The following is a 19,345-nucleotide window of genomic DNA, read 5'->3' on the forward strand; positions in this document are numbered from 1 at the left end:
TATATACTTTTTTATTTCATAGGAAATTACTACATTTAAAAATTCACAAACACTGTTTCTCTCGTGTCTCATAAAATATAATGTATGACTATGAAATAATATATGACTATGTAAAGCAGAAAGTCTCCAATTTGATAAGAAATTAATTTGTAGTTTTAAAAAAAAAAACTAATTAATTTATAGCACAAGTTAATAAAATTAGATTTAAGCATAAAATGTAAAATGAAAAGGGAATGTTATATAATGGGCCATAGGATGTCCTTTCTAATTAGACATTAAAGTGATGACATCATTTTGTTACAGGTCATATTATGAAGGCCACACTTTAAATTACACTGCAATATACAACATGTATATACTTTGTGTTGTGGGACATAAAACACTTTGGAGATATGTTTGGGTTCCTGTACCACTCGTGGTCACTCTGAGGTACCCTGCCAATGATTTAGGATTATGTTTTAGGATTAATGTTTATTTATATTATTTATTGAATTTATTGAATTTCCAGAATTAAAAGTTGCATATTTCTGAGGAACTCGGCTTTGTAATATTCTGATATGTTTAGATCCTGATGTTTGACACCCCTAACATTGCCTGACATAGAACCTTAAATAATATGTGGTTTTATGTTACCCATGGAATTCAGGACTTAGAATCTATTATATTCTATTTATGAATCTGTAATTTAAATCAGGAATCTGAAATGAGGGGAACATCATTTTAAGTAGACACTTAAACCTGTCTGCCCTTAATTAAAACCATTATTTTAAATAGGCCAAGTTCTATTGAGCACAGAAACCTTAACCGGTAAATCTTCTGTCCTTTGTATTCTCAATCACACCGATTCTTATTAAAGCATAAATAGAACATATGAATCCAATGTGGCCAAGTTCAAATTTATGGGTTTCGCATTACTCAATGTCTTGTATTGAAAAGTATAAATGACCTTGAAGATACATGTGGTGATCTTTTTATTCGTTTTTGCAGTAATGCTCACTTGGATTCATCCCAAGCGATGAGTTATCTCCTCGTGATTGACAAGCTAAAAGACTGTGGTCTTACGAGCCGCTTCCAAAATAGCATTCACACTTCACATCCCTCTGTGTCATGCCTGGATGTCTCTGGTCCATCAGAAATGGAAAAAGTATAGCTGTGCTGCCTTTAACAACATATAAGGGTTGAAACACAATTTTAATTGCCAGCAGGACAGTAAATGGAGTCAGATCCCGATACAGAGAAAAATGGAAATATTTGGAGGTTCTGCAATAATAACAGATCTCTCCCTCACTTTATAACATGTTTTATCTCTTTGTTCTATTTCTTGTGTGTGCTTGGAACATATTATTGATATATGTAGTACCACTGAAATAGAAATATAAAAATAGTAATCTGTAGATATTATATCTATGGCCAATAAATGTCGCCAAAGAGAATGTGCGCGGCATATAGATACTAAACGCAACTCACTTAAATACATGAGATTTAAAAAAAAAATTCTATTAGTGATGACCATACCTGGGAACTATCCAGAGTTTGACGTAGATTACCCTTCTTGGCTTTTACCAACCAGACAGGGGAACTGCGTACCTCCCCAAAACGCAGGCATAATTGACTCATTTTACGCCTAAAGATTCACAATGTGATACACAGCGTTCATATTTCTAACCCGTGTCTGCCTTCTCACTATGTTGTGTTTTCTTAAAGTATTTCTCAAAGTTCTTCAGATAGATTGAATTTTAGCCGTGGTTGTTGGGCAACCAGTTTCCTCTATAATTCAGTTCTTAGAACCTTGCAATTACAAAACGGTTGGCTAGATGATTAAAAAAAGATCTTCGAACTTTTACAGCTGTTTTTAAGCATTAAAGAAATGAAAATCGCAACTTCTTTACATCTTCAAGGAAGCGATTTTGCAATTTTTCTGTTCTGTAAACAGTACCACGGAACCCGATCATTAAATGAGAAGCAAGAATCTGGAGCCGATACGTCTCCGTGCATTTTCTTATTTCCGTTCCCTACAATTATATCCTGTATTCTAAGATTAACACTGTAGGGAAAGTTGATTAAGCACATTGCAAAGTAAACATGTCATTTTTTTTTTTTGGAGTGCCTTTTAAAAATTAGCAAAACTTTCATTTTACAACAGCTTGCACATTTAAATTCCCATTAATTTTCAGGTGCGGGGTTTTGTAGATGTTTTCTCTGCAGCTTCAATGGTCAGACAGCTGTGCCTCACTCGCATATTCATGAGATTCAAGTGAGGCGATTTTCCTTCTCACCTGCAAACCACACTTTATTTTTCCTTGGGTGGATTAACATAAAAGAGCATTGAGATTTCTGGTTGTAAATAAAGCATCAAAATTAAAAATGTAAGCTGACTTATTTTAATTGATCTGAAGTACAACTTTCAGCTGGTATTTAGTTAGAGAAGGAAGATGCATTCGGTGTGTGAACAGTGTGTCTAATCCCAGTTGACTTTGCAAATGGTCAAAAAGACCATAAAAGTAATTTAGCAGCAGAAGAATGGTCACCCAACATGGCATTCTTCTGCTGCTAAATGGTAGTAAGGACTATGTAAATTTCCTGCAGGTTATGTTACTGAGTGTTTTCCTTATTGAGGTCAGTTGACTAGGTTTACAGAAATTGGAAGTCAGAATTTGTTTGGTTAATGTTGAATTTGTCGCGTGTTTCTACTCTCGTCGTACGCGGGTTTCCCGAATTGTGCTCTGCTGAATAAACTGCATTGTGCTTGGTGGTGTGTGATACATTTTAGCGGGCCGACGTATAAATACAACAAGATGAAAACAGTATGGTTGGGATTCAACGTAAGACCAAATACAATGCACTCAAAGAGAATTATTCTTCCAAAAAGTGAGTTAAGGCATATGTAAGAAAATGATATGTTCCCCTTTCAGAAAGTACCAGCATATGATCCACAGGATCCACCATAATGTGTTCTTAGGGAATTTTTGCCTTTTCTTAAAGTTGTAGGGATTTCAACAATTCCCAGCCTACCCCTATTGACGTGAATAAGGTTGACTTGGTGAGATACACTTTTTCTGACCTCTAAAGATACAACATTTAAACTCCAACAGTGTCCTTCAAACTGATACGAATATAGGAAAAATTCATATATTTGAAAAGAATGTCCTTAATGGTAATGTTTTCATGTTTCCCTTTCCAACACCTCACCCAATTACCCCTCTCTTTAAATTTACAAATCCATAGGTGTTTCCCATGTATATTATATATATATATATATATATATATATATATACTTAAAATATTTATACTACCGGTGTGTATATATATATATATATATATGTACATATATATATATATATATATATACATATATATATATATATATATATAGTGTCTTTCCTTCTACATATGTACGACATAAACTACACTGTTTTACTGTTTTTTGTATGTTTTTTTTAAAGAAATCTTTCTTCTTTAATTTGCTCAGATTACAAATATACTTCTGTGTGAATGTGCATCCCATTTTCCTCAGTTCTCACATTAAAAACAGCTTTTTGTTTAACTCAGCATTTGAAAAGTGCCAACCCGTGAAATAAATAAAACTCCATATGCCTTGAGCTCTCTTGGCACTTAAACAATTTTTATATTAACTAAACAACATGTTTACAAATATACGTGGAAAGTGGAACAATGTCTTTGTGTATTGGCGTTAGTAGTTCTAAAACCATGGCTAAAATGTTTATAATATCTGATTTGGATTCAGGGGAGTAAGTGCATTTATTTGTCTTCTGTATTGACGTAACATAAGATTCTTTAGCCTTGTGAGAAACTGGGGAGTGTAGAATTAGGATGATTTATGATGTTGGCATGGTTACTGTGAATGTATCCTTTGGAAACAGGAAGAAGGTGAGCCCAGACAGGAAGTGGTGAAGCCAAGTTGTGTGGGCAGAGTTCAGCTATGGTTGGGTGGAAATAAGGGAGAGATGGTGAGATACTGGGTAGAGGGGTCAGCGCGAGATGCCCTGCATTAGTAATATTAGGATCCTCTATGGCAAAGTAAGGCAATGCTCATGGTTTCGGAAGCCCAAAATAATCCTAAGAGAAGAACCATTCACTTTGTTCAATGCACTTCCATGCATAGTGATCCGATTTAACCTGATTTTACCCTGATTCTCCTACGCGAAAAAACCTAACTAGAGATCTATATGGCATTTTTACAAGTCTTAGATTCATATAAATTTGAATTGCGGGTCTAGTTTCTTTAACGAGCTGCAGATCAGTTGCACAGAGTCTGTAAGCAGGCTTCCTAATATTAATTTCTATATCTTCTAGACTTGTGCATTCGGATTTGTACTAATTTTAATTTTACCAAAATTGGCCTATTTGTCTCCTTTTCTGTAGCTCCACTTCTTCTCTTGCCTCTTCTTGTTCGTCTGTCTTCTTTCTTCTGTATACTTTCTTCATCCACTTCTCCCCAGTATTAGCTCTGCTAACCAGGCCTCCTGGAGAGCTTCCACTAAAGGACAGCACCTCCGCGCACACACTCTTCCCTGATTTGATGCCCGTGGGACACGCCGTGTCTTCACACTTTGGCGGAAATTAGATCGCCTATTGCCTATGTAGAATGTATCAAAAAAAGCTTAAAAATAGAAAACATTTCTATCATTCACAGTAACATAATATCTTAAAGGGATTTAAAAAAACTAAGATGTTCTACAGGTTAAATTTGTTTCAACTTTTTATGTTAATGAGCTTGTCATGAGTTTCATTTAATAGAGAGGGAAAGGTAGCATCTGTTTAAGAACAAAGAAGAGATGTTTACCATCGAAAAATCAATTTGCAAGTTTTTGTTTCCATAATTTGTATTTTTTTTCAATTAGCTGTGCTTATTTTACTCGTCTTATTGTTTTATTGTGTTTTTAGAATGTATTTTTAACATTTTCCTTTGCACTCCATATGTCTTGATACTTTTAACATTATTTTATATTTGCATAACAACAACAAAAATGATCTTAATATTAAGACATATGTTTGGTTTTTGTATTCATAAAATATGCAGAGTTCTGTGTCTAATTATACCATTCCATATGACAAAAATAAGGCATTTAATTTATATGGCCAATTACTTCTACATAGTCATGCATGTGAGATGCCCTTGGTGAGCAGAGGTCTAAATAGCAGCCATCTGTGCCATAGCAGGTCTAAAAATTGGGTAAATAAAAATGTGTCATCATTTATTCAACAAAAATAAAGCTAAAATGGAGAAGCCATGTGTGAAAAACTAAGTACACCCTATGATTCAATAGCTTGTAGTACCACCTTTCGCAGCATACTTTTAGGGTGGACACTTTCACTCTCTTTACCTTTTACTTCAACATTGATGTTTCAATAATAAAACCACACGCAATCAATGTTTTTATATCATATAAAATTCGAAAGATAATCCAAGGTTCAGATCAAGACGTCAATAAGTGAAACACTTATATAATTTAATATAATAAAAATGTAGCTGCTTTACTACTGTACAAACTCAAACGTGATGCCTTTTTGAAACCTGGCTTAAATTTTCATTTAGATATACTTAGCATATATTCTATTTCTTTTTTTTTTTTTTATTCAGATGTTACATAACCGTATTAAATTATCTTCTGCAAAAGGTTGTTGTATTACTTTGTGATGCAGCCTTTTATATGGAATGGTTAATGTGAGGGAAGGTGCTGTTCCTACATGTTCTCATTTATAAACTGCACTTTATTAGTGAAGCGAGGCACACAGGCACTTGAAATTTGATTTGAGATAAAATTAGTTTTTTTCTATCCTCTATGCAATTGTAAATAAACATGCATTTACACCCCAGGGAAAAGAGAATCCAATGGTTTGACTTTTTCACACCAGGATGCCAAACATTAGGCAGCTAAGATTTAAAATCTAATTTCCTGGTATTAGGGGGTGCCTTTCGAGTTTTAATGCTGAATTTTATTGCCGACGGAAACAGGAAGGCGCTTTAACTATCCAGAAGTCCTCCTGACCCTTTGTGCTGCTACACAATATAGAAATCTAAAAGCACTGCCAGAGCAATAACTCCTGTCCTAACGAGCATCAAATTAAGGGATAAAGCTTTTTTTTTTTTTTTTTTTTACTTACCTTTGCTATTGCATGATATACACTAATTGCTAACTTTGTCTCTGCATTATTTTTTTTAAGATCAAATGGGCACACTGGTCATTTTCATTAATCTCACGCAGAGCAGCTAATTAAAATTTCCATTATTAACCATCCATTTTCTAGTAGCTTCCTTTGTTGCGTATCAGAGCAGGATGTTAATATTAATTAAGCCGTTATTGTGTTAAAAGTCCTATTAAATATAGCACAAATTATTCTAACCTACTGTACAGAATTTGTTTAGGAGCCTTTTCAATAGATGCAGCATACTCGTGTTTGGCTGGCGTTCTTTTACTTTCAATGGGGTCTTGACGGCCAGTGGCAGGGAAGTTATAATGGCGTCAGAATCATGTATTTATGGGTTTTTCGTGGCGGAGCTTCTTAAGTGGATTTAATGATGCATTCGGCTCCAGATATGTGTGACAGAAAGGCAATTTAAAGTGTTGGGAGTGGATGTATCAATTTTTAACGCTGATATAATCTAAAGAGAATATGGTTACAGCATGTACCTAAAATGAAAAGTCTTTTGTGTTTGGCTTTAGTGGGGTGATATGGACCATACCATGTGCAGAGACTAGTCGAGTAGATGCCAGAATGGGGACAGTATTGTAGTACATTTCAGAAAGGGAAAGGATAAAAAACACAAAACTATAAATTCAGTTTAATGGTCAGTTTTGGTTTAGTAGGTACATACATTTTGGCTAATAATAATAAAAGAATAATAATAATAACAATAATAATAATAAAAATAATTTATTACATTTAATCATTATTATTAATAATAATATTTAAATTAAAATGCAAATTGAAATGTCAAACCTTTCAATCATAAATATGTGAAAGAAGTCAATTTGTCAGCCTAGTTAAGGGTCATTTCCAATTTTTGTCCAATTCATGCAATTCTTATTTTTTGCCAAAGTGAATAAACCGCATAGGAGTAGCATGATGTATTGTGTCATGATACATTTTACAAATTATGACTGTATGTGATTCTAAGGTGAATTGCAATTTTTTTGTGCCACTGAGGTCTGCACTTAACTACTCATTACTAATATACGGCATCGTCAGGGTTTACCAGAATGGTATAATCCATGGTACTGGCTGGGATTACTGGAATAGTATAACCTATGGGATTGGCACAGCCTCTCTAGTAAAATATGATGTCATATCTTGGTGCACAGGATAAAAGATGGCCAATGCTATCACGTTGAAGTTACAAAGAAGTTGTGTTTTTGTTTACAAACATAGGATTCATAGATACCTAAGAAATCTAGAAGGAAAGTTTGTTCTTGAATAGAATTATTTTATGATTGTTAGTGTATTTCTAATTTAAATGTGTTTATGAAATCATTCTTGGCAGATGAAGCTATGCATAATGCATGGTGCTGTCTCATTTCTGATAAAAGCAAATGTAATTATTTTGATAGTTGTGGCATTCCATCAACAATAGTGTTCAACATCTGACAAAACAAGTCAGTTAACCCACTCTAGCATTGTATTGCTTATTATTGGCTTGCAGACGTTACACTATATCGCCTATTGTTCTGGTTTTTGGACCCGTTTTTATGTTGCACATATGATTAATTTATGTAGTAAACAGTTTTATACAGCATTCACCATGGAGTCCTTTGTGGTGTCTTTGGCTCGTGAGATACTGAAAGTATGGTGGAACAACTGAACCTCAGAAAATATAAACAGTATAAAAAATATAAAGTAATAAATATCTTTAGTTGATCTCAATATTGTTGATTAATCATAAGTAGCTGTTGTTGATTGGACAGCGGTAGACCACAATTCTAGGAGAAACAGCCTAGTAACATCTGAGGACCACCCCTATAAGAAAAGGTGTCTGCAGCCCCCTATCCTACCCGGCCCCTGAATATAAATATAGACCCGACATACATCCTAATAAAAGCTTCTGCCTATTTCATGATGCTAAACAGAGAGAAAGAATAATTACATAGCGAGTAGAGAAATATTAAGTTCTAAATGGTGCTGGTATCGTCAACATATTAAATTTTGAATATTGCTTCAATACCCCCCCAATCCGTTCTTATCATCGCCCCTCTTCAGAATAAAATTGTTACGTTATATCTGAATGTTCCATTCTAATTGTACGCCTTCCACTGGATTGTCTTCTTGTGCTTTAGAAAGTAATGGCACACCACAACATGTAATATTCATTTTACAATGACAGACACCATGAAATCTTTATTGCATTGTCAGTCAGCTCTTCAGATGTTATTAATAAATGACATATATGCTTTGATAACTTTAAGGCTGGATTCTGAAATACATGCAAATTGTTTGAAATATTCAGTACCCAATATGTGAAGTCCTAATGCATGTTTTATAAGATAACTAAACCAGGTAAATAGACACATTAATAATTTTCTTTTCCACCTTGAGAAAATTATATCTATTTTCATATGAAACCCAGTGGAGATGAGTATTGTTCTCATCGTAAACGCGTTCAATGCCATATGGATGAGCAGCATAATGCGTATGAAAAATACAAATCTAGATATTCATATTGTGTTTTAACATTGTCTGTAATGCGTTGTTTTATTTTAAATATGCGTATATATATATATGCGATTTAATCTTTATGTAGAAATGTGATAATGTGATCTGTGCTATCTCTTAAGTCATGTTTCTATTGAGGAAGGACATATAACAATGATGGATACATACAAAGAAAGAGAGAGAGCGGTAAAAAGAAAACAAGAGAGATCCAAATAGATATTTTTTTTTAAACCAAAGAGAAATCCAGTGGGTTGAATTTACATTAAGTGCCTCCATTCTTAATATCTATGTAAATGATGCGCAAATTGAAAAAATAAAAATGGAAAAAAGTTATAATAAAGAATAATAAAAGTCTAAGGAAAGTCAACTCGTAAAAAAAACAAAGAAAGAAGAAAAAAATAAACAATAAAATGTCACAAAAGTAATAAAAAGTAAAAAAAAAAATACATAAAAACTCAGCACTTGCAAGATGATGAAAAATCTATAATTATATCTATGGCACTACTGCCCAGAAACTCAAGACAGTAGGGCAGCTACAAGGGGCAGGAGCACATTGCTCTTGTGCACTCTCTCTCTCCATGTGTATACAGTATATATATAGAGAGAGAGAGGGGGGGAGAGGAAGAGAGAGGCAGAGAGACGGGGAGAGAGAGGGGGAGAGAGGGAGAGAGACGGGGAGAGAGGGAGAGAGAGGGAGAGAGACGGGGAGAGAGGGGGAGAGAGAGGGAGCGAGAGGGGGAGAGAGGGAGAGAGACAGGGAGGGAGAGAGACGGAGAGACAGAGACAGACTGTGCATAGTTAACACTTTCAATGACACATAATAAATATAAATACAACTAATACATAATAAATATAACTAAAGTAAATATCTGGGAATATAAAATGGATATTCTTGAATGATTCTGTCTACGGCACATATAACATTCAATATACCATGTGTATAAATTCTTCAGAGCACTGTATATCACAACCCATCGTGTTCTCAAGGGCAATGTCATGGGTATGATCGGCTCCCAGAGGAATACAGAGGCTAATGAGTTTCGGTGGCTCACAGATTCCGTATTCATTGTAGATTATTTTTTTTTAACGTCTTCTCGTTCACGGATCATCGCATTTGATATAGAAGGTTTTACTGTGTAAGACCAAGGAATTAGTGAGGTCTCATGAGCTGACTTGATATGACTACTAGAGGCAATAGTGTAAACTTTTGATTAGTCCGAGAGGTTTATGGGCGATCAGGGCTCTGAGATTTGTCCTTCAAGTTCGGACTCTGGGAAAAAAAAAACAAAAAAACATTTGAATCTGCAGACCAGATACTATTTACGTCATTCTGACATTTGAAATCTTGAACTTCAACATTCATTTGGAGAAAGAGATTTATTTTAAATGACACACCAGTGATCTTCTTTTGTCTGAGGACTCACTCCAGGTCATGAATGGTGCAGCTAAACAAACAGTTACCATTGCAGCAGAAGCCATCGGAGTATTCTGACTTTGTTTAAGGGAACTTCGTACAACTTTGAAAACAGTATTTTATTCAGAGATAAACACCTATTGAAGTGTGTGTTCTTGTTTTATGTTTCCCGCATGCAGATACATTGTGTCTTAGAGAGAAAGTAATGGTCCAAGGCTAGGTTGGCATGTTGTGACAATACGCGCTTAAATAACTATAGATATCCCATCTATACATCAGATATGGACAATACATTGTGTTGTAGTTATAGACCTCAAGGGTTTGGTTTATCAGACCTTGTTTGGCCACGTTGGGGCTGCAATGGAGGTTCTCACTGCAATAGCACAGGCCTCCATTGATTGTTCAGCCCCCTGGGCCAGTCAGAGGATCTCCTCAATTATCCCATGACAACAAACTGGGGCACTTGGGAGATGTGTTCTTATATATACATCATTATATGTTTTATTATGTATCCTGAATGCTATTATCTTTTTCTAACAGTTTCAAACTCATACTTTTCCTGACAGGGAGGACTGAAAAACAGTAAACATGAATGTACGCTCTCTTCTCAAGAATACGTGCATGAACTGCGTTCTGGAATTACTGATGAAAAACTCCTAAACTGTCTGGAGTCTCTGAGGGTTTCCTTAACAAGTAACCCCGTCAGGTAATGTTTGATCTGAATGAAAATCAAAACATTTATTGTGTTTGAAATGTAGCACACGATCGAGGTGTGTTGTATGCATAACAAGGCATGAAAATCTTGGATTATTTCCATAATAATAAGCATAACCCAGTCTAATAAATAAAGCAATGGGATTATGTAATCTCATTGTTGGGCTTCCTCAAACAGAACAATGGGATGTGACGTTATATACATGCATTGTGCGCAAGCACAGCAAAGGAGAAGGGCCCCCGCAGCGTTATAGGGCATTATAGGACCGCATTGGGTAAGGCATTGGGTTCAGATCCCCAAAACGACATCACTACTGATGTTCTCTCCCTTCTTCTTACTCCAGGACCCCATTATCATTAAAGATTACCCTGAACGTAGGATTTGTCCAAAGTGTTTAATGTAGTTTAAGTCTTGAGTTGATTGCTTTTACCCCCCCCAGCTAATCTTTTACTCACCTGGGTGGTAAAAAAGATTCTACTTTTCTTTCCTTTACTGAATTTAGAATCAGGTCGTATTATTTAATACATAGATTGTCCATCTACTTATATCAGAAGTAAGGTTCTATAAAAGTATTGTTGATTGGACTAAATTTTAGTAAAATGTCCTAGGAGAAGGATTCTTTTGTGGATTTGTTAAGGTTCCTCATCTTAAGAGCTTCCCCGTGTTTTTAGATATATATATTTGTTATTATATGTTATAAAAGTCCGTAACTCAAATTGTATGGAACTCTGCTCATTCTCTACAAAGAATGGTGTCTGTGGCCCATGGCGTACAAATGATCACTAAAAGTTACTACTTGTGAATTTCTTAACAGTGACTGATTTGCTCTTCTATCCGGCGCACAGAAAACAGAATAAAATGAAATTAGATGAATCAATAAGACAGCCGGGGAGCACTTTTTATAAAGCTCCAAAGGAAAGAGCCATTTCATATTGGGGGAAAAAAACATATTTGTCTTGTCAATTTATGAAAGTTGTGCCTTTGAAAGAAAAATGTACCAGTAAAATACAATTATATTTATTACTAGAAAAAAATAATTTTGTTTACCTAAAACAAAAAGTCTTAAAAATAAAAAAATGGTATATTAGTCTGATATTTATGTTTATATATAACCATGATTGGAAGTCAAAATAAAAAGGGGATTCTCTTAGAAAATAGTCTTATCGCCATAGCAACCAATGAGATAGTCTGGTCAACAGCACTTTTTAACTAGTTTCTATGGTGATAAGTCTACTTTTCAGACTTTATAATAGAGTTACTTTTTATACAGTATAACCCCCAGTATTCTGTTATTTTATTTCACAAATCAAACTAGATATAGTGATTGCATTAACCAGGCAAAGATTAGCCATTGTGCAAACTGGGCAAACGCCTGGTACCGCATTGCCCAATGGCGCCTCCTACAAGACTTTACAACTGTAATGTGCGGCCCCTGGCTGGATACACACAGTCACACGCTGCAAAAACCCAGTTTTATCTAATGCCGTTCCAATAAAAATCCATTATCTGTGGACCTGGAGGCCGCCATTGTTGTTGGTCATGTGATATTTTTGGTGCCTTTCCCTGCTCCATCACCACACTGAGCTGATTCTTTATGGCAATGCTATGAAGTCTATTCCTCCATAGAGTCAAAGTCATATGGTCAGAGTGTCCGGCTGTGTGCTTAAGACTGAGCCTTTCTATTGAGGATGACAGGATGAAAAGAGTCAAGATGTTAGTCTAGTAGATTGGGCTAAGATAACAGATCTAGGGATCATTTGCAGCTTTCTAAAAACATATTATGTAAAAACTAGAATGTTTTTTAAAAAATAAAATTGGGGGGGGCCCTGCTCTACTTACCCCCTCTCTACTTGCACCAACTTGCATTACTGCGTTTATTGGCAGTACATAGTGTAGTTTCAGAATAATACTTATTCTAGCTCAATTAGTATTTGCTTGATATTTCTTTATTGGTTTCAGTGCTTTGTGATTTATACTATTTCCCTATGAAATGCCACTAGCTCCTAATTATTCAGGTGCGTTTATAAACCGGCGATGTTTAAGAGAATTAAAATGTTGCTGGGTTTGGGATTTTAAATTAATATGTAAATTGGTCACGGATCAGAGTGCGCGAGGAGAGAAGACTTTTCCTGGTTTGTTTCCTTAGAACTTTGCATCTCTGGAACAAATTAACACACAACTGATTTAATATTGTTTTATAGGCCTATTTACAATGTAACATAAACTGGGGAAATCGTTTTTTCTACAGTCCTTAATGATAGTCATAACTTATTACGGTATATGTACAGTATGTTCTGACATATATAGACCCCACCAAAGACCTTATATTCACAGGTCTGCTTCACTCTAAAGAAAGTCCGCTGCATGTGGTATCAGACGGGTGATGTCATAGAACATGGCTGGTTGGAAAAAAGGGGGCTTCTTTGAACTTGGTCCAATATCTTAGTTTCCCCTCGATAACTTTTTACATCGGTATATACATTAGAATTATTGTGATGATTCATGAGGTCATGGCGCCTAAAGAGTTTGATCCATTATGGCTTCTGCAATCAGCAGCAACATGCCATTGGCTGCCACAATAACGTGCTCCATGTTTATCAATTATTTCCCCGTAATTTTATATATATTCCTCTTCCAAACACATCCTTGATAACGGCTTGACATTTAAACTCTGTATGCATTACGGCGAGCAGCGGATTATTTGTGATACCCTCAGAGCTTCTTATATTGCTGTGTAAGAGTTAGAAAGATTAATTGAAACAAAATGAAGGAGACTAAGAGTAAATTGGATTTACAGTAATAAGTGCTCAATAAAACCACAATTCCCAGCCAACAAAGGTGTGGATGAAGTGAGCGATCATTTAAAGAGAGAGATAGGAGCCTTGTATGTAGATGAAAATTAGACATGGTCAGGAGGTCAATAACCAGGAGGGTTTAGCCATCAGATTGCTACCATTATTTCCATCAGATAGCTTGGATAAAATTACACGAGAAGCATATATGTTGTCAGAGTGATGATAATGTCACTATATTTACATAATTGTGGAATATTTCTTCCTGGATGCAGCATTTTATGAACAAAAAAAACCATTGATTTCAACATAGGCAGCATTATGATGTATCAGATCTCTGTGTACCATGTCTCAGATGGTTGTAGTTTTGGTCAGTTTAAGCCAACTGTGTGGTATTTAGCAATGTCATTTTAGGAAAATGCTTTCAATGAATCCACACTTTATCTGTAAGGTAATTACAGATTGTGCTTTGCCATCAATTCTGTTCCTGATGGCTTCCTTCCACAATCTGTTTCTGACTCCATAGGACTTTAGATAGGGTACCACATTAGGCTTACCAATCATTGTACCAGTGCACATCAGTTGATATCTTAAAGATCCTGAGAAGACTGTAGGTGCTAGAAACACCTTTTAGTGGGATAATATATTCACAGGGTACTAATTCACATAGGTTTCCTAGACCTGAGTGGTTCTTTCATCAGATTATCCAGTTTAACAGTGGATCTCTGAGGTCTTGGATGTTTAGGCAACATTATTGTTGACTTTTATCATATTATTGGAAGGGATTTCACTTAAAAAGAAGACAGACCTGATATAGGACATTAAAGCATTGAGGTAATGATACAGATAACCTGAGTTTTCAGGTGGATAAAGGGAGAGTCATAGTAAAAATGTATTATTTGAACTTAATGGAACAAGGATGGGACAGGGTGTTATAAAAGTAAGATATACCCTGGAGCCTCAAGAAAACCTTGAAAAATTGGGGTTTGTCTAGTCCGCTGTCTCTTATTTTACTTTCCGAACAACCATGTTGTATAATTATTCTTAGATCAGCTCTTGTACATATAAATAAATGCTTTTCGCTCCTGTCTGCAAAGTTTATAATCCAATTTACTGTCCTACATGAAACTCTGGAGCTTGTAAAACATGTAGCAAGTTTTTCATTGCAGTGAAAGTGCTTGTGTTCTGTGATATTTGCTGTTCAAAATTGCTTATTTAGCAAACAGCAAGGAGAAATCAGTGGCACGCATATGGCAGTGAGTGAAAAGTTCCAAGAAAACATAACTTTTAATTATTATTATTAGGATTTCATTGCCAAAAATGCAGTTTACCAAATGTTACTCCAAAAATGTATGAGCTGTCGGGATGTAAATGACTTTGCTTTCATAGGGAAAAAAAAAATCAAAGGAGGCAGATGTGGAAGATTTTTTAACAGAGCTTCCATAGTTATTTATTTCTTTTTTTTCAGACTAGTTCTCTTTGTTCTTTGTGCAATGCCCCATAAGTAGAAGATCGTGTTTTTTTTCCAAACAAGGCCAGGTTAATATAATCCAAATCAAAACAGCTCTAGACCTTATCCTTAACATTTTTTTGCCAGCAAATAGCAGGAACCAGCACTTCCAAGACAGAAAGTGGGGATTGTATGGTCAAATACATGTAGACCTCTCACACTACTCTAGAAACAAATACTAACAATGACCCAAGCTGGTCCTGCTGGTGGAACACATGGCCGCGCTCCAGGAGCTAAACACATGCAGCGCCTACTCTTCCTGGAATTCCCGGGCTGAGAATCAGTTTAGGACAATAGACCACACATTGAACGAGCAAACCCAATTTATATACCCTACAACTGTGGACTACTGTACCAACTCACAGGAGGATTAATCGGTTGGATCTATATGATTATTTGTAGGATATTCCCAATGTAGGCTATACAGTTTTCTCTCTCTTCCATGGAAGTAGCTTCTTGATAGGGCAGGGAAAGACCTAGACAGCCTTTAGTGGGTGAGGAGTAGGTAGAAAGTGGGTGGCAAGTGGGCATGACCAGGCACCATACCCTTTTACAGAGAGTGAAGAAACTGAACCAGGGAAGCACGGTTCCACCAGGAGACTCCAAGTCAAACCTAGAAGGTTCCTAGATGTTCATATAATGCTTACTTGATTATAAAATATGTTCCTGTATAACATCTACTCCACAAATGTGAAGTAAAACTAAATCGTTGTTACATCTCCACCCTATTATAAGAACCTCGATCCAAAAAATGTGTATAAGATTTATATCGCTAAAATGGGAGCTTTGAGCATATTCGAGAGTTCAAACCAGGTTAGAGCAAATGTTAAGAGATGGAAAACCAATAGCAGGTTTGAGATTAAGTGCAGCTTTAATGCAATTAAAGTTTCTAATACAACAGAAGACAAATTGGTCTCTGGATGTAAATGAATTACGTCCCATTCTTAACAGACGCACGTTCAGTGTATGTATAACTGTGTGAATGTGTATGGATCTCTTAACCCTCCCATGAACCAACTTAACTTAACAAACTGTAATATATTGTGGGACCAGATAGGATGAAAGTATATTTAGAACATTAAGAATACTCACTGAATTCTAATTCTGAATCAGTTTGTTTTCTATGCTTATTTTCTTATTTATTTGACACATTTAAATGAATTTTAATTTCTATTAACCCCTTAAGGACAATGGGCGGTCCCTAAACCCATTGAAAACAATGCATTTTGAGCCCGTACATGTACGGGCTTTGTCATTAAGGGGTTAATGAAAGTGAAAGAGCGTAAGATGCAAAGATTCCAAATGCCACGATTAATACTTACTTTACTACGTATAATGTAATCGAACTGATGGCACCAAACTATAGGACTTGAAAGCTACAGTACAGACGCACCAGGTTTTTCGGGCAATACATAGCACGTTGATCAGCGATAACGCAATGTGAACAGTTTAATTGTTTGTTAATTAGAGAAATACCAAAAACTCTGGCAGGATTATGTTTCTCTAGGAACAATTTAGACCCTGCCTGAAAGTCTTTTAAGGTAATTCCGGAGTAAATATACAAAGCACTATATCTTGATAAATGGTGATGTTCCTTTCCAGTATTGACTGCAGCCGTTGGAGTTAAATACCACTTCAAATGGACAGGCAAGGAAAGCTCTTTCAAAGAACTCAGCGGAGACGCATCTAGACAACAAGGCTCCAGATGATATAATTTTATCAATTAAATAGTTGGAAAACCTGTTGAGAGTTGTCTTCAAATGATCTTTAGAAAATAGAAGGAAACTCGTGTTCACCGAGGCTTGAATTATCTGTTACGTTACAGGGTGGTATGTAATTTTACAGTATAAAGTTGCCTGACCTAAAAGATGGAAGATGGCTTGGTTTAACCCATTAAGTGCCTGATGGAGGAATGGGACAGACATGGTGGGACTCACAGCACAGTCCCAGGTGTTAATTTCTAGACTATTGTGCAGCCTCCTTTGGTTGTCCACATAAAGCTAAAGGATATGTTTCAAACTCAAGGGTTATTTTGACACTGTTATGTTAAAGCTGAAATGCTACCGGCAGGGCTGCTAGGAATATTCTTATTAAAAACAGTCGTCAGTTTTATGATTCCCCTTTAACTCCAACTAGATGACTCCAACTAGATCAGCCATTTCTTCCATGTTCTGCGCATGTTGCTGAATAATACATGTAAAGTGCTGCCCCCTGCAGTATGCATGATGTATAAACACACAGAAGGGAATCAGTTACTGGGTTATGCGTCCCACATACTGCAGGGGGCAGCACTTAACATGTGCTGGTCTGTAAAACGAGTATGTGTCCCAGGAAAGAGTGGCAGATATGGTGGCCCTAATGGCAACCCATACCAGATTATGCTTTAAAAGAGTCTGCATCAACCTGGCATGACCCCACTGAACATCACCCCAGTGCCCATCTGTCTATACCTTTATGGAGTTAATGTTGCAGTTAACGGAATTAGTTTTTTCGAGTTTGCGGACTGTGCATGAAAAACATAATTTATATTCTTCGACGGGCGCATTGTTCGGTTGCTCAGGTTTGACGACAGCTGAAATTTTACCTGCTGAGAAAAATCACTGAAAGACGAAGAAGAGAGGAAAAAATCAAATGTGTCTCTATTATTTAGAATCCCGATGAATCATTTAATACAGATATCGATGCGATGGAAGAGATAGATTTTTTTGGTGTTCTAGCTTAGAACATAGATGCCGCTGGAACGGTTTTATACTTTTTTTTTCTCTCTCTCTGTTTAATGATGGATACAGTGATCTGTATGGGATTGTAATGGTGTATTACCGTTACCAGCTGATCATACAGATGTTCTACTAGTGAGATAATGGACCTTACTGGGCATCATATTGTTTGTTTACGTTCAGGGAGAAAGGGACATGGGGTCTTTTCTATTTCTGGGAAGAAATTAATAAATGTCACCATACGTGTTACGATCAAGTACTATTAAAGTAATTATGCTAATTTAATTTAAACATAATGTATCCAGGGCTGGTGGATCATTAAGGTACACTAGGATGTTGCCTTCAATTATTTTGAGGGTCTTAGTGTAGGGTGACCAGGTGGTTATTTTAATCAGAAATTCTGCAGGGGCGGAAGGCATTCAGTACCGCCCTGCTTTCAGAGTTTCCATATGTGGCCCCAGTTAAAGGAGCCAATCGAGCAGTCTAGCTTAGACAAATGGCGTCCCTTGGTTCTTACGAGGGGTTCCTTGTAAGGTTGCTGTTGTAGGTCTATTCTGCTTGTGTGGTGGTCCACATTGTACCGACCTTCAGCGGCCCCCACGTTGCGCACAGATGCACATACGATGATGCGTAAAGTATATGAAGGACCACCTACATGGAGGTCATTTTCTGTCCACTGGAACATCATGAGATACCCCCCAGGGAATGCAAATTCTGCATCCAGTATCAATAAGTGGGATATCTGCCAGGACAGCTGGGAATAACCCTGGTTGTCAGGACAAAATTTGTGACTGTTGGTGGGTATGAAGGAAGATGTCTGAAGTAGCAAAGTTAATAGTAGCCTCTAAAATATGAATTTCTTTTTTCTTGGCACCGCCGTACAAGCATTTCATACCCATACTAATTAAGATTTTCACATTCTTTAAAGTATTCGAGAAAAAATGGAATTCTTCTTCCAAAATTAACAAAAAGTTTTTTTTTTTTAAATTGTGCTGTTACCCCATTTCTAGTCCGCCATCGGGGCTTTTAGAACAATCACGTCATGTAAAACAAATCCTACACCTTCAAAGAAAATTGTTAACACTTCCAAAGGTGGCGTTCTTGTTAAAAGCTAAACCACGTAGATATCCAGGTTAAAAATAGTTTCCCCACCGCAGAGACAGGACTTACATTGTAATCTGTGTATCCCCAGGCAGTGCGGGCTCCGTATTTATAGTATCAATTAATTAGATGATCAAGCTTTGATATTTATTTGATTTATGTGGCTAGACAGAGTGATTGATGTGAATGCTTATGAGTCGTCACAGAGACAACGCGTGGTTAATTGTAGGATGAAACAAAGTTTTTATTTGCCGCTATGAAAGTGCTTAAAATACAACAGGCGGTGGTTTGCCGCCATAAATGAATAAATTCCGCTTTAATTAAATACAAAAAAAACTTAAAAATATTCCGCTGGGCAATTTTTTTAAAAAAAACTTTATATCTGAAAGAGGTTTTCTTATTTTCGGTAGGCACAGCCTAATAATT

The 19,345-nt window shown here is 36.1% G+C and overlaps 1 protein-coding gene across 2 annotated transcripts in view; it reads left to right on the forward strand.

The window, feature by feature from the left end:
* Positions 1-19,345, forward strand: part of DIAPH2 (diaphanous related formin 2) — a 474,990-nt gene that overhangs the window by 98,013 nt on the left and 357,632 nt on the right. For both annotated transcript variants that reach the window (XM_053473146.1, XM_053473147.1), the window contains one exon: positions 10,651-10,790. In XM_053473146.1, coding sequence (XP_053329121.1) covers positions 10,651-10,790 — 140 coding nt within the window. The remainder of the gene's footprint in view (positions 1-10,650; positions 10,791-19,345) is intronic.

Source organism: Spea bombifrons, chromosome 8 (genome assembly GCF_027358695.1).
Source record: "Spea bombifrons isolate aSpeBom1 chromosome 8, aSpeBom1.2.pri, whole genome shotgun sequence".
In the NCBI taxonomy this organism is placed as follows: domain Eukaryota; kingdom Metazoa; phylum Chordata; class Amphibia; order Anura; family Pelobatidae; genus Spea; species Spea bombifrons.